General features: G+C 34.4%; 1 protein-coding gene across 3 annotated transcripts; it reads left to right on the top strand.

Annotated features, from left to right (window-relative positions):
• The first annotated feature begins 1,544 nt into the window (after positions 1-1,544).
• On the top strand, positions 1,545-17,713 carry LOC111396082 (probable WRKY transcription factor 57). 3 transcript variants are annotated; one of them, XR_002702932.1, is made up of 5 exons: positions 1,545-2,120; positions 3,571-3,714; positions 14,935-15,049; positions 15,135-15,316; positions 17,370-17,713. XR_002702932.1 is itself a non-coding variant. In XM_023022363.1 (4 exons), exons 1-3 carry the CDS (start codon positions 1,762-1,764, stop codon positions 15,305-15,307), a joined length of 876 nt encoding a protein of 291 aa, XP_022878131.1. In that variant the 5' UTR covers positions 1,545-1,761; the 3' UTR covers positions 15,308-15,316; positions 17,370-17,713. The 3 variants fall into 3 exon arrangements, 2 of the variants coding, with proteins under 2 accessions (XP_022878131.1, XP_022878132.1); XM_023022363.1 differs by having other exon boundaries at positions 14,935-15,316; XM_023022364.1 differs by lacking the exon at positions 17,370-17,713 and having other exon boundaries at positions 15,135-15,361.
• Positions 17,714-18,285: the final 572 nt, after the last annotated feature.

Here is an 18,285-nt window from a genome sequence, read left to right as displayed (position 1 = left end):
TCAAAATTTATATACAGCTTCTTGTTTTCTTCACCTTTGACAACAATGGTCCCGGTACATGAATGAGTCAATTTAATGAATCCAAATTTTGGTTGAGGTATCGACATCACCACTCCAATGGTGGGCTCTTATAATGTAAATCTACTTTAAATAAGTGTCTGAGATAATAATTATCGTGAAAATGATAGAAAATCAGTCTACTATAGGATGTAAATGAATTAATCACATAATAAATATAGAAGCAAAATATACAGTTGAGTCAATATGGATAATAAATTGTTCATTTAAGTTTTTATTTAATTTCTTAATAAGATTTTCTAAAGGAAGTGTTGAAAAGTGGATTGAGTTATGTTGTGTTATGGCATCAATACCTTCAACTAAAGAATTAGTCAAAATGGATATTGAAACTAAATCTGCTCAGATTGTGAGACTTCGACCTTGGTATAGATAGATCAGAGGCCCATGTAAGACGTAAAGAACAATACTCTCCGGTATAATTATCTACGAAGGCCAAAAAACACAATGGACTCTTTTTATAGACGACTTGCTTGGAAGTAGACTTGATTATCTTCCCTAATTTTTCACATGACACGAGCCTAATCACTAGTCTCGGGAAATATTTCAAGAAGGTTGATATATATTTTGCATACCTTTTTCTTGTAAATTTGATCTCAATTTTATATCAAGGCTGGTAATAGAAGTAAAGTAGTATGTTAATTCATATTATAATCAATGAACTGCCTACATTCATAAACAAACATTGAGATTGATAGAAACTTATATACAATAACTATTAACTTCACAATGCTCCTAATATTCTCATCACTCAATACAACATAGTACATACAATAAAAAAAAAAAAAAAAAAAAAAAAAAAAATTCCAATTTCGATTTCTTTAATAAGATGACACGATTTTACTTTCACAATTCAAACTGACATGAATATACACTTATAACTTTAAAAAAAATGAAAAATAGTAAAAACTTTTAATAACTCAGATGTCCAAACTTCGCTTGACTAATCCTGAGGAGTGGGGGCCTTCCCACCTGATTCGCCACCCAAGTAAATCTGAAAAAACTTTTTAATTTTTAATTGACAAGCAAGTCACTTGTTACTAACAATTTATTTTCCAGAATAATTTATAACTTGCTTGATAAAGAAATAGCTTTTAATCATAGTTGTATATCTACTCGACAGAAAAAACATGAGAAACAGTACTATTATACGGAAAGAAAAAAGAACAAAATAGTTAGAACGCGTTATGACTAGTGAAGAGTTGGCAAATTTTGAGTTGATCTTTTATGTTACCTAAAAATTTTGATTATTCTTTCTTACTACTTTATTCAACTTTGAATTTCGACATAAATCTTAAATAAAAATAAGTGAATATAATTTTAAGCATTGCCAAACATGCTTTAGTATCATTCTGTCATGTGATTTGCTGATTTGCTTAAATTTCAGCCTCTCCTCTCCTTGCCACTGTACTATTTGGAGGTTGGCACTCGACGGTGATTTTTTTATCTTATCTTTCTATAATAATACTAATCTCTCACTCTGTGCATTGACACGACAACGCTTTCAAAAAGATCATAAAATCAAATGAAAAACAGCTCTACTTTATACGCGTTCTCTTTCTCACACCTCTCCAAACCCTAGCTTTCTCTCTCCGCGTTTTCCTTCATTTTCAATAATCTGCTGCCGATTCAATATTTTCACGCAAATATTGGTTTATCCATGTATATATAGCTGCGAGGGTAAATATGGATGGTAAGATGAAAGTGGATCCTGAGTTGACGACTGAGTCTAGCTGGAGATCCGGTGGAGGAGATGAGTTTTTCTTTGGAAACGACAAGGAGACTAGTATACTCGGTGAGTTCGGGTGGAATTTTCCGGCAGAATCTAACTATGGTTTCGGAGATTCAGATCAGATAGACTCCAATCTTGGTGGAGATAGCATAAGTAATTACGCTAAAGTTTCCGCTCCTCAGATAACTATTACTGAACAGACGGCGGTGGAGGAAAAAGTGGAGGCATCGGTGTCTTCGAGCTCGTCGGAGGATCTGCCCGAGAAGTCGACGGCATCTGGTGGCCCCTCCGCCAAGCCGCCGGCGGAAACAGCGTGAGTGCAGGGTAGTGTAGTGCATGCACATGTGCTTTTTCAAGGGGCAAAAATATGAAAAACGAAATTCATTAATTAAATCGAACTGGCAACAACAGGTAGAACACTAGAGCACACAGAAAATGCTTATTCCTCATCATGTCCGTACAGTTTCTGCAGAGAGAGTATAGAAGCATCAAAATTGTTTTTTGCACGCAATTTGGGGCATAGGTATTTCTGAATATAACCAAAATTGAGGGGGGCTTTTGCGGGTATTTGTTAAAAGAATATCGTGGATCAACCACAGCCGTTATTGCGGCGGCAACGGCGTGCTATAACACTCCTTTCTTTTTTTAACTTTTATTTACTTTTCCAGAAGAAAGGCAAATTTATTACACAAATTATACGCTACATGGTACTTTTTTGCTTAAAAAATGAAGATGACGATGCATGCATCTCGTCCAGAAAAAAATAAAATATATGTATGTACATAAAATCTTACTTTCTCCCACCAAACAAAGCTATAAAATCTCAATAATGTCTTCACTATCAAATTTTTTTTTTTCATTACTTCAGAAATCTATAATAGAAATAATTGCATTTTTGGTCTGTACTGCACATGAAAAGTCATTTTATTCTGCCTTTTGTTTCATCTATATTTTTTTAATAAAGTAGAAAATGGGGAAGAGAAAATATGCATGCTTCACAAGTTGCTTGGCATGTTGCTCCATCTTAATGCTTGGTTTTAAAGATTTTGGGAACCAGTATCTTGCACTAGTCTTAACGTGGTCTGATCATTCTGAGAGCATTTGGTTTTAGAAGCTAAGTTTTGAATTATTTTGTTGAGTACGCTGTACATTTGATAGGGTAATGAACAAAATTTTAAGACTTAATCTCTTGTACAGGAAAAATGTATAGTGATTTTCATATACCAATAATTCTATTTCAACAAAGTTGGGTTACAAAAGTGGCTTTAAAAAGTGTGTTGGAGGAATTCATGCCGCTAATTTCAAATGATTTAAAAATCTATTTTTGAAATAATTGGTGTAGATCCAACTTTGTCATCCAATTTTGTCAAACTCCTTTCTCATTATAGCATAACTCTTCACATACATATATATACAGGTGGCAACAGACTGATTGTCATGTATTTTTTGTCCAATGGTCAATTAAATTTTGAGAGTTGGCACTCTGTCAAAAAATATTCAACAATGTAGCAGGATTGTTTCGTGCTTATTAGTACCCGGGGGTGGGGGAGCGGGGGATTGGAGACTGAGTAAAGAGTATAATTACAAGGGATATGTGAGAACCTATCATTTCGATCTAATTTAATGATCTGTTTGCACCTGTGACTTTCAGAATGTACATTGTACCTTTTTCATCATAGGTTAAATCATTGCTGCCAGCTTTCCATTTCCTTGATTTCAAGAAATCAAGTGGACGTTGAAACTCATGGTTGAATATTCTGCAGGAGCAAGGCTAGAAAAAAGGGACAAAAGCGAATTCGTCTGCCACGTTTTGCATTTGTTACTAAAAGTGAAGTTGATCATCTAGAAGATGGTTACAGATGGCGCAAATATGGACAGAAAGCTGTAAAAAACAGTCCATTTCCAAGGTTCTTCCTTGTTCTTCTGTCTATAAACAGATATGTTAATCTCTTCATGGTTATCCCATTTTATAATCCAAAATATAGTTCTAATATTTATTTATAATACTTTGATTTGATAAATCAACCAAAAGAAGAGAAGAAGAAGAACCAATTCTTGAAGGCCAATAATAAAAGGAAATCTAATAATAATAATAATAATAATATATATATATATATATATACACATACAAGCAGCCAGAGTCTGTCAAGCAAGAAGCGAAAACAATGGAATCGGATGAGATTTCGTGAAGAATTCAGCAATCTACAAAGAGGAAGAAACAAAATGTAGGGAAATTGTGCTAGCTTGTAGATGATGGCGGATTAGATGAGAGTCAATCCTTTGTGCTCTCATGAAAAATAGAGTTGTGCGATATCTGAATAGAACTTTTATTGTCATATTACATAGGGGTTGGAGAGGAAGAAGGAAAAACCACGTCTACAAGTAACCAACGCAGCCATATAATCTCAGTGATGGTAGATGCTATATTACGATACTCTACCCCAATAGAGGAATGAGAAGCAATAGTTTGTTTCTTACTCTTTCAAGAGATAAGGGATCACTAAAAAATATACAAAAGCCAGTAGTAGACTTTCGATCAATGGGATTACTGGCTTAATCAGTATCAGAGTAAGCACGAAGCACCAAAGGAAAGGTCAAGGGAAACAAAAGACTCTGAAAGTAAGTACCACGAAGATAGCATAAAATACGAATAATAGCTACCCAATGAATTGTAGTAAGAACCGAAACAATCTGACTAACAATGTAAACAGTATAAGGAATATGGGGACGTGTGATGGTGAGATTAACTAGACATCGAACAATGGCGCGATACAAAGTAGGATTAGTTAAGGGTACATCATTAGATGGTGAATAATGAGCATTGGATTTAAGAGGAGTATTAGTTAGACGAGCACACTCAATAACAACCATAGTAAACTTGGATTGAGAGAAAATATAACCTCTAGGAGAAGAAACAATTTCGTTTCCCTAAAAATAAGATAATACACCTAAGTCCTTCATTTCAAAACGACGAGCCAATTTTGATTTCAGATTAGCAATCCCATCAACATCATCACCAATAATAATCATATAACAATAAAAGCATAATGCAACCAGCTGAGTACACTTAAAGAATAGTGCGAAGTCATGATGATTGGATGTGAAGCCAAGAGAGGTAACATCAGTGAAAAATTTCTCAAACCAGACACAAAGAGTCTGTTTGAGGCTATAAAGTGCCTTCTTGAGCTTACAAACATATCCAAAAATATCAGAAAGACCTGAAAGAGAACCATATAAACCTCCACTTGAAGATGTCCATTCAGAAAGGCATTTTTGTGACATCCAATTGAGAGAGACCCCACTGATAAACCAACCAACTGCAATTAGTGTACGAACAGTGGTCATTTTGGCAACAAGTGTAAAAGTCTCCTCATAATCTAGACAAAGCTGCTGATTAAAATCCTTAGCAATCAATCTATCCTTATAATGCTAAACTAAACTGTCAAATTTTATTTTAATCTTATAAATCCAACGAGAACTAATAGTATGTTTATCTGAAGGTAAGCCAACTAAGTCCCAAATGTCTGTTTTATGAAGGGCAAAGAGTTCATCAGTTATACCCTGTTGCTAAAAAGGATCTAGAGTAGCTCTTTATAGGAAGGAGGTTCAGATAGCTTGGGAATGAAGATAAGAAATTAGAAAAAAGACTTCGAATAACAAAAATAAGCAAAACCATGTAATCGAGTGAACTTATGAATACATTGAGGATATCGAGGAAGGAAGCACAAGCTGGATATCTCAGGCGATGCTTGGGAGGCCATAGAAGGAAGAAGAATATCATTAGCTAGTGCATATGTACCTGTAGGACATGAAGAATAAATGGTACATGGGATATGGAAAAAATGGTCTATCAATATCATCAAAGAATTGATCTTCACGAATGAAGTCAGTTTTAGTCACATCATGAGTATTATCAGAAATAGATAAGAATGAGATATGCTCAAGAAACACAACATGATAAGAAACATATCATTTTTTATTAATGGGATCTTCACAGCGATAACCCTTTTGGCCCTGTCCATAACCTAAGAAAACGCATATAGCAGAGTGAGATGTCTACTTACTGCGTTCTACGTCTGGATGAATAACAAAGCAAGTACAATCAAAGACTCTCAATTGGAGCAATCGGGAGGATACGCAAACAACGTTTCAAAAGATGTGAAGCCTGAAGTATAGAGAGATGGAATCTTATTAATTAGAAAAATAGCATTAAAAACTGCTTTTACCCAAAATTCACTGGGAATTTTGTCTAATAAGAGAAGTAAAGCAATTTCAACATGTCTATTCTATCGTTCGACAAAAGCATTTTGTTGTGAGGTGTTAGTGCACGAGCTTTGATGAATTGTGCATTGAGAGCAAGCAATTTAATGAAATTTGGAGGAGTATATTCTCCACCCATATCACATTGAAAGTACTTAATTATAGTAGAATGTTAAGTTTTAATAAGTGCTCTAAAAAAACGATAAATAGAGAGAAAGTCAGAAGTCGTTTCATAAGATAATCCCTACAATAACGGCTATAATCATTAATGAAAGACACATAATATCTAGATCCTTTTTTTTTTGTAGCAATAGGAAAAGGTCTCCATACATCAGAATTAACAAGATCAAATGGTGCAATAGAACGAGAAATACTTCGAGGAAAAGGTAAAGCAAATTTTTTTTTTCTAATTTCAATCATTACAATAAAAAATATCGTGAGTTTGTAAATCTCCCAATTGACCTTTAGACATTAAAAATTTCAAATGACTAGCGAAAACTTGTCCAAGACGAGAATGCCACAAATAAAAACTAAAAGAAGGAGAATTCAAAGAAAAAGACGACAAGCCGACACTAGATGCTTCAACATGTGATGGATTCAGATTGTCCAGAACATATAACTCTCTTTATTTACGGCTCTATCCCAGTCAGTTTCTATGATCAAGGATCTGCACATGATAAGCAGTTGAAGAAAACTGAACTAAGTATCCAGATTCACATAATTGGCCTATAGAAACAAGATTTAAAGTAAGAGTTGGAACACAATAAATGCCTGAAAGTGATTAATTATGTGTGCTGACAAAGCTGATACCTAGCAGTAGGGTGCCATCAGCAGTTATAACAAACATAGATGAGTTAAAAGAGTGTAAATCATTAAAGAAATTTAAGTTAGATGACATATGTTTGGAAGCACCCAATTCAAAGATCCATGATGAAGAAATACCAAAGGGACTTTGGGATAACAAACTGTTAGGATTATTGGTCCCAGATTTGTTTTTACCTCAATAATTTTATATTTTTAGCCATTCAGTCAAACCAAAAACATCTATCAATCGGCAAAAATCATAGCATCACAAACAAGTAATAACATGCAAAAAATTAAAGAACACGAACACCAAAACTTGGTGACCCAGTTTACCCAAAGAAGGGTTAATCTAGGGGGCCCAGGGGTAAGCCCGTTGAATGGAATGCACTGCGCCTTAGTTTACAAGTAGTACACAATCAGATTGTACTCATAACCGAGAACAACAACACCACTATTTTCAGCCTCTAAAACCTCAAGAATTAACCCTAATCGATCTATACAAAATCGAACATATATGCCTCATCAAACCAGCCAATAAACAGACTCAAGGCAACTATACAAGATCGAGCACATAGGGTTACAACTCCTCTCTATATCACAACCACAAAATTGAAAGTGGAAGAAGAAAGATACACTTGAGACTTTTTAGAGAGAGAGAGAGTTTCGAAAGCCTAGGAAGAAAATAATGAGAGAGTTCTTCCAAAAACCACGGTCAACCCACAAAAATACTTTCTTGGAATGATCCCAACCATTGATTAAAATCTATGGTTCACAATTCATATTAGAAAGCACGATCTGGTGTCAAAAGAATAGGCCAACAGGAGGTTGCCATGTGGCTTCAATCACTTAAAGAGTTGCATTTTTGGAAACACGTTTTTAACCTTCAATCTTCACCTTGGTTCCAAAAATGCAAACATTCCCCAATATGCAATAGTGCGAATTCAAACTTACTCATCATCATCCCCTGGTACCTGCAAAAGAATTATCCATTATCAATATACGGAATTGATAAACCAAAATTTAAACATACTAGTTGAAATCATTTTAAGTGTCATATCAAATGGACATTCATCAACATGAATTTTCTCAAGATTAACTTCACCTTAAGCTATCTTATCTTCTAAAATGATACTTCACCTTGACATATGTTTACCTCTCATAATGGACAAGATTTGTAATAACCAACAATGTAACTTGACTAACAATGAGAGTAATAAAAGTATCATACAGAAAATTCAAATCACACAAAATGCTTTTCAACAAAATGCATTCTTTCACATATCTAGTGGTTCACATTCCCAAATGAATTAAGCAACTAATGCTAAAATCAGTCTAATTATTGTTTTATATTCAATGACGAGAGAAAAATATCTCAATGTAGTCAAACCCTCTTTTAGTTTGTAAATCCACTTACATTGCACTGTTCTTTGACCATTAAGCAAATTAACCAAACTCCAATTCTTAATTTGCTTTCTTTCTCTATCCCTAACCAATTTGTAATCTTGGATACAATTCTCTTCAATTATCGGGGTATTAGTTTCCATTTCATTTTCACCATGAGGCACATAAACCTCAACACTTACAGGTTCATTCTCATCAAAGTGAGTGAAGTCATATTTTGCCAACTTCGCCTTAATCTGAAATTTCTCGTGAGATTCAATTTCCTCAGAATCATCATGTTTGGATTTTAAACAAGGCATTTCACATTTATTAAACACAACATCCCTGCTGTTAATGATCTTAATACCAGGTTTCCCTAAAATCCACAACATGTAACCTCTAACCCCTTTAGGATAGCCTAGCATAACACATCCAATATCCCTAGGCACCATCTTGCCCTCAGTTTGGCGTGAGTACGCACGCACCCAAACAGTCTAATATGTGTTAAATTTGGTGGCTTCCCTGTCCATAGTTCTTGAGGAGTCTTAAACTTGACACAACTAGATGGCGATCCATTCATCAAATATGCTGCTGTGCATAATGCTTCAGCCCAAAACCCCTTATCGAGTCCTGAACTGACTAACATGCACCTAGCCTTATTCATCAAAGTCTTATTTATTCTTTCTGCCACCCCATTTTGTTGAGGTGCGTACTTAACCCTCCTTTGTCTCATGATTCCCTTTTGCTTACAAAAGTTATCAAATTCCGCGTTACAAAACTCTAGACCATTATCCGTTCTCAAAGTCTTTAACTTCTTATCCAATTGATTTTCCACAATTTTAAGCCAAGTCCAGAATTTATGAAAAGTCTTAGATTTAGCCTTTAAGGGGGTAAACCCATACTTTTCTAGAGTAATCATCTACTAAGGACATAAAGTACTTATTTCCACCAAAGCTGGGATGCTCTTCAGGCCCCCACAAATCTGCATGAACATAATCCAAAGGTCTTTTCACTATATGTGAACCCACCTCAAAACTCACCCTGTGAGACTTTCCCAATAAGCAAGTCTCATAAAAGTTTAAATGTTCAATAAGACCTTTACCAAGCAACTTTTGGTCACTCAAATGTTTCAAACATTTATTTCCTATATGCCCCATTTTTTGTGCCACAATTCAGATTTGTCATCAGTAACACTAAGGAGATTAGCTTCTTGTGAAGTGATTGCCTCTCCCATCAGGTAGTACAACCCATTTCTCTTAGGTCCTTTCATTACAACTAGGGAACCTCTCATGACTTTTAGTGTATTATTTTTAGATTTAAAGTCATGTCCTTCATCCTCAAGGATTCCCAAAGATATGAGATTCCTTTTAAGATTAGGAACATACCTAGCATTTCTTAATTGTCTGATAATACCATCATACATCTTGATGGCTATGTCCCCAATACCACTGATAGTATGAGAATTATTATCACTCATATAAACATTACTAGGTTCAACTTACCTATAGTTATAAAACCATGACCTGACGAGACTCATATGGAATATACACCCTGAATCTAAAATCCAATCTCGACTAATATCTTCACAAGATACAGTCATAACATACAAGCTGTCCAATTCATATCCAACAGCAATATTGTTTGATTCCATATCGTTTTGATCATTTTTCTTCATTTTCCACTCAAAGCAATCTCTCTTAAAGTGCCCTAGCTCCCCACAGCCATAACACTTCTTGTTACTTTTATCTTTGGATTTAGATCTCCCCTTTGATTCTTCTTTCACTTTCCTCACCTGAAAGTCATTCTCTCTTTTTTCACTTCTCCCTCTTACAACATAATTTCTTCCCTAGCCTCGCTTGATTCCTTTTTAACTTATAAATCTTTCGATCTTAAGGCATCTATTATAACTGCTTGTGATAATTTGTCCCTTGAGTATTTTATTGCATTTCTCACATCCTTATAAGAGTCAGGCAAAGAATTCAATAAGATGACAGCCAAATTCTCATCATCAAATTTCTTATCATTATGTGCAAGACTCTTCACAATTATACTAAAATAACTTAGATTCACTTCTAAGTCCTTTCTCGGGTCCATCCTAAAACTAAACAATTTCTCCAAAAGGTAAATCTTATTTGGTAATGTCTTAGTTAGGAATAAAGCATCAAGTGCAGTCCATAAATCCCTAGCATTCTTAGCTTCATCAACTTGTCTAACAATATCATCAGATAAATGCAAAATAATAGGATTGTATGCAATATCATTCATTTCCTCAATTACAGCATGCTTAGATTTTAATTCAACAGAAAATGTTTCAGGATCATTAAGGGCTTTAGCAATCCTTTGTTGGACTAAAATAGCCCTCATTTTTTGCTTCCATATCGAGTAATCCCACTTTCCATCAAATTGAGATAGTTCTACCATTGAACCCATAACAGATTCAATGGAAGGGTGATTTGAACTTGAGGCCATTTGGTAATCTCATATTCCCAAAAATAAGCAGAAAAAGTTTCTGAAAAAACACTCAGGTTTTACAGATTAGTCAAGAAATAGTTTCAGAATTAAACAGATGAAATGAACAGTCAGATTGTGAATTGTGTGTGCTGCAGGCATGTATGATAATCAGCAATAACAAATAATTCGTCAATTAAAAGTTATGCAGTCCAGATATGTGTAATACTCAGCAATAACATGTAACTCGTTAATTAACAGTTATGCAATCCAGATTACACCATATATCAATATAGCATGCAGCAACAAATTCCAATTTGCATTAAATAGTAAGAAACCAGTATGAGATTTTAAATTGAATTCAAGAAATTTAAACGATCTCACCAAAACTGTTGAATAACAATTTAATACTTCTGAATCCAGTTTCTTATCAAGAAGCTAATAGTCCAGCAAGTCCACCTCCAATTTAGTGGAACCAAAATAGTAATTCAACCTGAAACACTTGATCAAACAATATCAGTAGGCTCTTTGAGAGAAAATATAATATCAAATATCTTTACCAGACTCGTCTACAAAATCCACCAGTGTGCACCCCGGAGATTTAGCCAGATCCAATTTCAAGAACCTCAGTATATGATCCAAGAGAAATGTCCACAATTAATTTTTTTTCACAAATTACAGACTTGAAAAAGATTTTTCACCAAGGACGATTGTCAATTAATATTTTTTCAGAAATCACAAAAATACTCAAGAACCCTAATGCAAGCTCTGATACCAGTTTTGTTGGGATTATTGGTCCCAGATTTGTTTTTACGTCAATAATCTTATATTTTTAGCCACTCAGTCAAACCAAAAACATCTATCAATCGGCAAAAATCATAGCATCACAAACAAGTAATAACGTGCGGAAAATTAAAGAACACGAACACCAAAACTTGGTGACCAAGTTCACCCAAATAAGGGCTAATCTGGGGGGGCTCAGGGATAAGCCCGTTGAATGCCATGCACTGCGCCTTAGTTTACAGGTGGTACACAATCAGATTGTACTCATAACCGAGAACAACACCACCACTAATTTCAGCCTCTAAAACCTCAAGAATTAACCCTAATCGATCTATACAAAATCGAACATAGATGCCTAATCAATCTAGTCAATAAACTGACTCAAGGAAACTATACAAGATCGAGAACATAGGGCTACAACTCCTTTCTATATCACAATCACAAAACTGGAAGTAAAAGAAGAAAGATACACTTGAGACTTTTTAGAGAGAGAGAGAGAGAGTTTCGAAAACTCAGGAAGAAAACAATGAGAGAGTTCTTCCAAAAACCACGGTCAACCCACAAAAATACTTTCTTGGAATGATCCCAGCCATTGATTAAAATCTATGGCTCACAATTCATAATAGAAAGCACAATCCGGTGTCAAAAGAATAGGCCAACAGGAGGTTGCCATGTGGCTTCAATTACCTAAAGAGTTGCATTTTTGGAAACACGTTTTTAACCTTCACAAACCTATGTGAGTAGGGGCTGACATAGTATGTGGCTAATAAAACTGCTATACTTAATCAGTCAACATGGGGTTGGAGGAAGATGCTACTCCAAGTATAGATGAGTCACCAAGTGATATGGGGCAACTATGTTAGCATTGGGATGATAGGATCGTCGTTGGGGTTGCTACTTCTTCAATAGTTTAAGACACCGAGACTTTCAATGTCCCTTTTGTTTACAAAAGTTACACGTATCACTAGTAACTCTTATAAACACTTAATCAATTGAAGAAAGTGGAGTGCGATGTAAGATAGAGTATCTGAATCCCTCAAAATCACTGCGAAGTGCCATAAAAAACTAAATTAATCACCACTCCTATCTAAAAGTAATAAATTCTTTACATGCTTTCAGTTATACTGATTCTGTAAGAGCCAACTCGTCCGAAATCAAATTTGTAGCAGTGTAAAATTCAAGAATACTCATATTGTTATGTTGTAAAGCTCGTAGATCAATCTCCAAGTGATATCGCTTTGCAGAGTTGGAATTAGTAGATAGGTCTAGAAAGTGATCCCGAACTTCTTATGCAGTTTCAAACTTTACCAACTATGTACCAATGGATCGCTCAATAGAATTATGAATCCAAGTAAGTATTTTCGCATTGTTTGACTCACACTTATCTAACTATGTCACATAATTATCAACAGTGATCTTAGGTTTTACAATGGTTCTACTAACATAACCCCACAATTCTTTTCTCTTTAGGAAATTCCTCATCATAGTATTCCAATAAGAATAAATTTTACCATTTAATCTGACAATAATGAATTGAAGTGAATCATCCTTTTCAGTCACCATCATAGAATCAATAAATAATCAACTACAAATCAAGGAAATCACCAAATTCTAAGAAAATCAACGATAACCAACGCACGGCCTCTAACTACCATTGGAACATACTGCAGAGTACACGTTTTATCAAGCTAAACCAAGGAAGAAGCTGCCTTTTAGAGTCACCTATAAATCCCACCAATGCACCTTCACGGGCGGCAAACACTTTCTGCAATTGACACCATGTGCTTTCATCACGCATCACCATTCATTGTCACGCGCCCAATCAGAAGATTCTCCTCAATTTGTAGAGCAATGATATGGTCTTAATTTCCTCAAATAATGTCTAGTTTGGCCCAAAAAAAAAAAAATGGAGGTTCAGTTATGACAGTATTCTGGACAGAAATTTGTGCTGTGACTATCTGCTATTTTTACCAATTTTTCTTCAGAGATTTCACTCAAATATAGGTTCTGATACCATGTAAACAATATAAACTAAATTGATGAATCAACCAAAGGAAGAGAAGAAGAAGAACCAACTCTTGAGCTGCCAAAAATTTTTGTTTCTATTGAGAATTATATATAAGAAGACCAAAACTAAAAGCAAACTAACAATATATATATACACACACACACACATTGTTTTTTCTATAATTGAGATTTACAATATATAAGGTGAATGCATACCTCACGTTATAATCTAGTTTTACATTAGATACAAACTTGATCTAGGTAGAAGCAAATGTAAGCATGTTAGGGATCACTTGGGTTTATTTATCTAGACTTGTATTGAGATGAGTGTCTAGTGACTCCATCCTTGGCACCGAGGGGGCTTGTTAGCATGTCTCATCTCACTTGAGTACAACTGAGATTTGAGATGTGTTGTGTATGAAATTTAAGCCAATGAATATCATGGTAGAACCTTATAGCAGTCCTCTGACTAATTTTGGAAATAGAAATAGAAATTAAATTGTTGGCAGTAGTATATTTTCGAGATTTTGGATATAAATATATTATTATTATTATTATTATTATTATTATTATTATTATTATTTTGAACAATGTATCCTGACATCGTGGCTGAACTAATTTCTTATTATGGTAAAGGAAATTAAAGCACTCTGAGTTCTGCTTTCTTTCAAATAATAGGGTTTGATATAGCGAAAATTGCTTTTAGTTAAAGCACTGCCAAATTTGTAGCACGAGAGACAAATTTTATTCTTATTTATTTTGGTTTCTTTCAAGTTAATTTATAGCTCAATCAGCGTAGCTAATTCAGTAATTATTTGAAATATTGTTTTGTCCTATTTTCCTTTGTCATATGCCAAATACGAAAATGAACTTTTATATAAACACGATGCATCTAGCTAGTGTATGTTAAGTTGTGGAATCTAATTATTATTGATCCTAATTATTACTACTTCACGCCCTTGGACCAAAATTTAATTTACAGATTGTTTAGGAATGTGTATTCTTGTAAAATTCTATTAAGAAATTGGAGTTCTTGTGAAATTCGATTTTCTCCTAATTTATCTTATAAATAGGGATTTGAGATTAGGTTTTATTATTATCATTAAAAAGAGAGAGATAGGTTAGGGAAGATATGAGTGTGATTTTCTTTTGTAAACTTTCTTTCATTGTAGTGAATTACTGTAACGGTAGGAGATGTCTCACATTGAGGCAAACTTCTATAAATCTTGGGTGCTATTGAGTGTTTATTTTTCTTTCTTCACATTAATTGCTATTGGTTGAATAAAATTAGGGTTTATAATTCTCAACAGTGTGTATTTTACATCTCATGATATCTAATGAGTCGTATGATATCTAATGCGTTGTAACATGAATAGGAGGTATTAGATGGAATTAAGGACTTAAAAGAAGCTAAATTTCTTTTAACGGCATTGTCTTCTATGCAGGAGCTATTACCGGTGTACAAATAGCAAATGCACAGTTAAGAAAAGAGTCGAACGTTCGTCCGACGATCCATCTGTAGTGATAACAACATACGAAGGGCAGCACTGTCACCTTTCAGTTGCGTATCCTAGAGGTGGACTTATTTCTCAGGATCAGGCTGTATTTGCCAGCAGGTTGACCCATTCCATTCATCACCCTGCAGGATTCCAATACTCTCAAGAAAACTCACTCCACGTTGCACGATCACAGCATGTCCCAGCAGCTGCGGGCGAGATTGGAGAATCTGATGAAGTGAAAGTGCCAATAAGTTCACGAACCCAACTGGACCAAGGACTGCTTGGGGATATTGTGCCATCTGGAATGCGAAATGTATAAAATTTGAGGGTACACACTTAGCCCATCCACTTACTTTTATGATAATAGATACTCTGTAATTGAAAATGATTTAAGTTATTGCTTGCGTTGAATGATTTTTGGAAATTTATTTTTCTCAATTCAAATTTTCAAAACATAAAATAAATACATTTTCATGCTATTTTTCATAATTTTTCCCTACCTTTTAACAATACATTTTGAAAAAATCAGTCTTCAAATAATTTCTCACACAAAGGACTTATTCCTTGTTTGGTAAAGCTTTTATTTGGTAAGAAATTTGTTAAATGTCATTTTTTATCACACGTTTTATTAATTTACAAAATTTATCCACTTTTTGACCACATGTATTATGGGAATCGCCAATTTTTATCACTGCCCTTTTCTTTTCTAATCTTGACCAAGACATACACTTAAAATTCTAAAGATTTTGCTACTTGTAAATAAAAATGGTACATAAACGGTTACCGAAACTGATATGGAGGGAAAATATTGGATAAAAAAGTTTACAGTGTTTTAAATTGGCAAATGGTAAAGTGCCATGTAGACATTAAATAATTCTTTATGTAAATCTTGATATACATGTTGATCCATTAGAATAAAAGATCATTTTCATGGTAAATGCGCTAGATTGTCTACTGGTTTGCTTTCAATATTCAACATTTCAACTCGTTTCATATTTATAGATTGATTTTAAATCCAGTGATCTCTAAAAAATTTACTAGCTGTTAGACCATAAAAATGTGCAAGAAGTGTACCCTTATTTATTTTTCTGGGTAGCATCAAGAATTTCTAAATCAATTTCCCTTGACTCTCAATACTCTTAATTGGTTATGTCACGTAGAACGGTCAATTTTTTCTTAGAATTTCCAATCCTAACAGGGACTGAATCAGGCAACGATTACTCAATTAAAGTGAATAGATAGAAGTTGAGGTTTTCTTCAAACAAGAGGCAAGGTTAATTATTCAATTAAATGATATTAAGGACATTGAAAAGGATTTTTATCCAAATATTATTGGTTTGTGTATTAGTAGACGATATATATGTGTGTGTACATGCACTCGATTTATTGCCACTCAAAATCCAAACATTAGGATTGGACTTCAAAATAAATTTGCTCCATGCATAGCTATCCGAAATCGATAGGGTTTCATCATACACTTTGTATAGAAGAAAGAAAGGACAGCCCTTCGGGGCATAATCCAGTTATACAAAGGACAAGAGTGAGGTTATTTCATGCCTTGTTGGCAATCGCAGTGTTGGTGTTTGATTCTTGAAACATGAAATTGGACTCCTTGTAGGCGCAGTGTACAGGCAGCTCTTGTTCCTTGACCTGATGGGACACATCCCGCGATTTACCTCCCTCACAAAGCTTTAGGGGCAGGACGATGAGAGCCTTCAAGATTGAGGTTCAACCTTTAAGAAAGGACCACATAAAAATTTAACATTCTACGTACCATTTGACTCAATAGTGTTATTCTCTTCAAAAACTAATGAAAAATCATAAACGCGGGATAGAAAAGTAAAGTATACAGAAAAAAATAATGATCGGCAGAGTCGGCCGACGGTGAACCTTATGATGATTTAAGATGCGGTTAGCCGACATTTGAGACTTGATGTTTACTGTTTTCGTGTTTTCTTGTGGCGTAAATTGACCCAATTATATTTATTGATGATTAGAACCTTATCTTCTTAATTTCTCGCAATCATTCCTAGTTAAATAGCTCCATACGCAATTCCCTTTCCCAATAACAAAAGTTTCCACAATCTTGCAGTGCTAATTTATTTGTTTACAAATCCCATTCCTTACGAAAGATTTTTTTTTTTTTTTAATAACAATTGAGTCAATTTATTTAAATTTTTTATCAAGTCACTTTCTCCTACATGAGCTTGTCTAAATGATTTGAATGACCAGGCAAGGTTAATTTTTTACGTTAGAAACTTAACATGGTAGGGTGTAATACATTTTTACCAGTACAAGTTCATGAAAATTTTCTAATAATTTCGATGTTTGACATTATATGATTTCAACAAGAGTTAACATGATATGCAAAATCATTTTAGGAAAGCTCGGATTGATGGAGGATGGAATAGCATGAGCCATGGCCACGGGAGCTAGGCGACGGCTGCCCAATGCATATGAGCAATCAGGCCGCTCCATGTAGGGAATTGTGCACGCTCGGCAGCAGCCGCCCACATACTTGGGACGGTCGTCTCTTGTTCGTGCCTATTCCTGCTGATTTCGGCTTTGTCCATCTCTTTTCACTCCAAATTGGTCGTGTTAACTGTAAATTTTAAGTGTGGCGACTCTTGTATAGGATGCAACTCTTTGAAATGGTTGTATTAACATATATAACTATAAATTGATGTTTAGATTTAGAGATATATGAAAATTCACCATTGTTATATTTTCTTCATTTTGAATCTTAAATTTTTTTATTTATTTTTTCTTTATTCAAAACTACACTTTGTTTCTGGTAGATGCACAGTATGGGGGTGACAAAGACTCATATACATTCTTATTCATCTACAATGTTCAATTTGTTTTTATTAGTGCATAAGACCAATAATTCAACAAATATGATTGGATTCCATTGTATCTTGGAGGCTTATTTGAATTCCTTGTGCACTTTTTTATGATGACAAATATAAAGGAGAGCGCTTTCCCGTGTCTTGAATTCTACTACGATAATGTTGTTTCACGCCACTGCAAAGTGGTACCCTCACAAACAATCTTAAAATGACTATATTTCAAGATATTTGGCATTTGCAATGGATTTTTCTATGCCATTGCTTAGAGATTTTGCCATGGATTTTGTGAAGTTGGAAATGTTCGATGGGGTTAATTTTAAAAGGATAAAATGGTAGATTTTCATTTTTTACGAAAATAAGTAAAATAACTAAATAAAAACAAAGGGAAAAAAAAACTATATAAAGCTATGCATTATATGAACATCGACACTTCTCCAACTACGGCTGC

The sequence above is a fragment of the Olea europaea genome, chromosome 6 (assembly GCF_002742605.1).
Source record: "Olea europaea var. sylvestris chromosome 6, O_europaea_v1, whole genome shotgun sequence".
In the NCBI taxonomy this organism is placed as follows: Eukaryota; Viridiplantae; Streptophyta; class Magnoliopsida; order Lamiales; family Oleaceae; genus Olea; species Olea europaea.
Note: the sequence above shows the minus strand (reverse complement) of the source record. Positions and strands in the feature narration are given on the sequence as shown.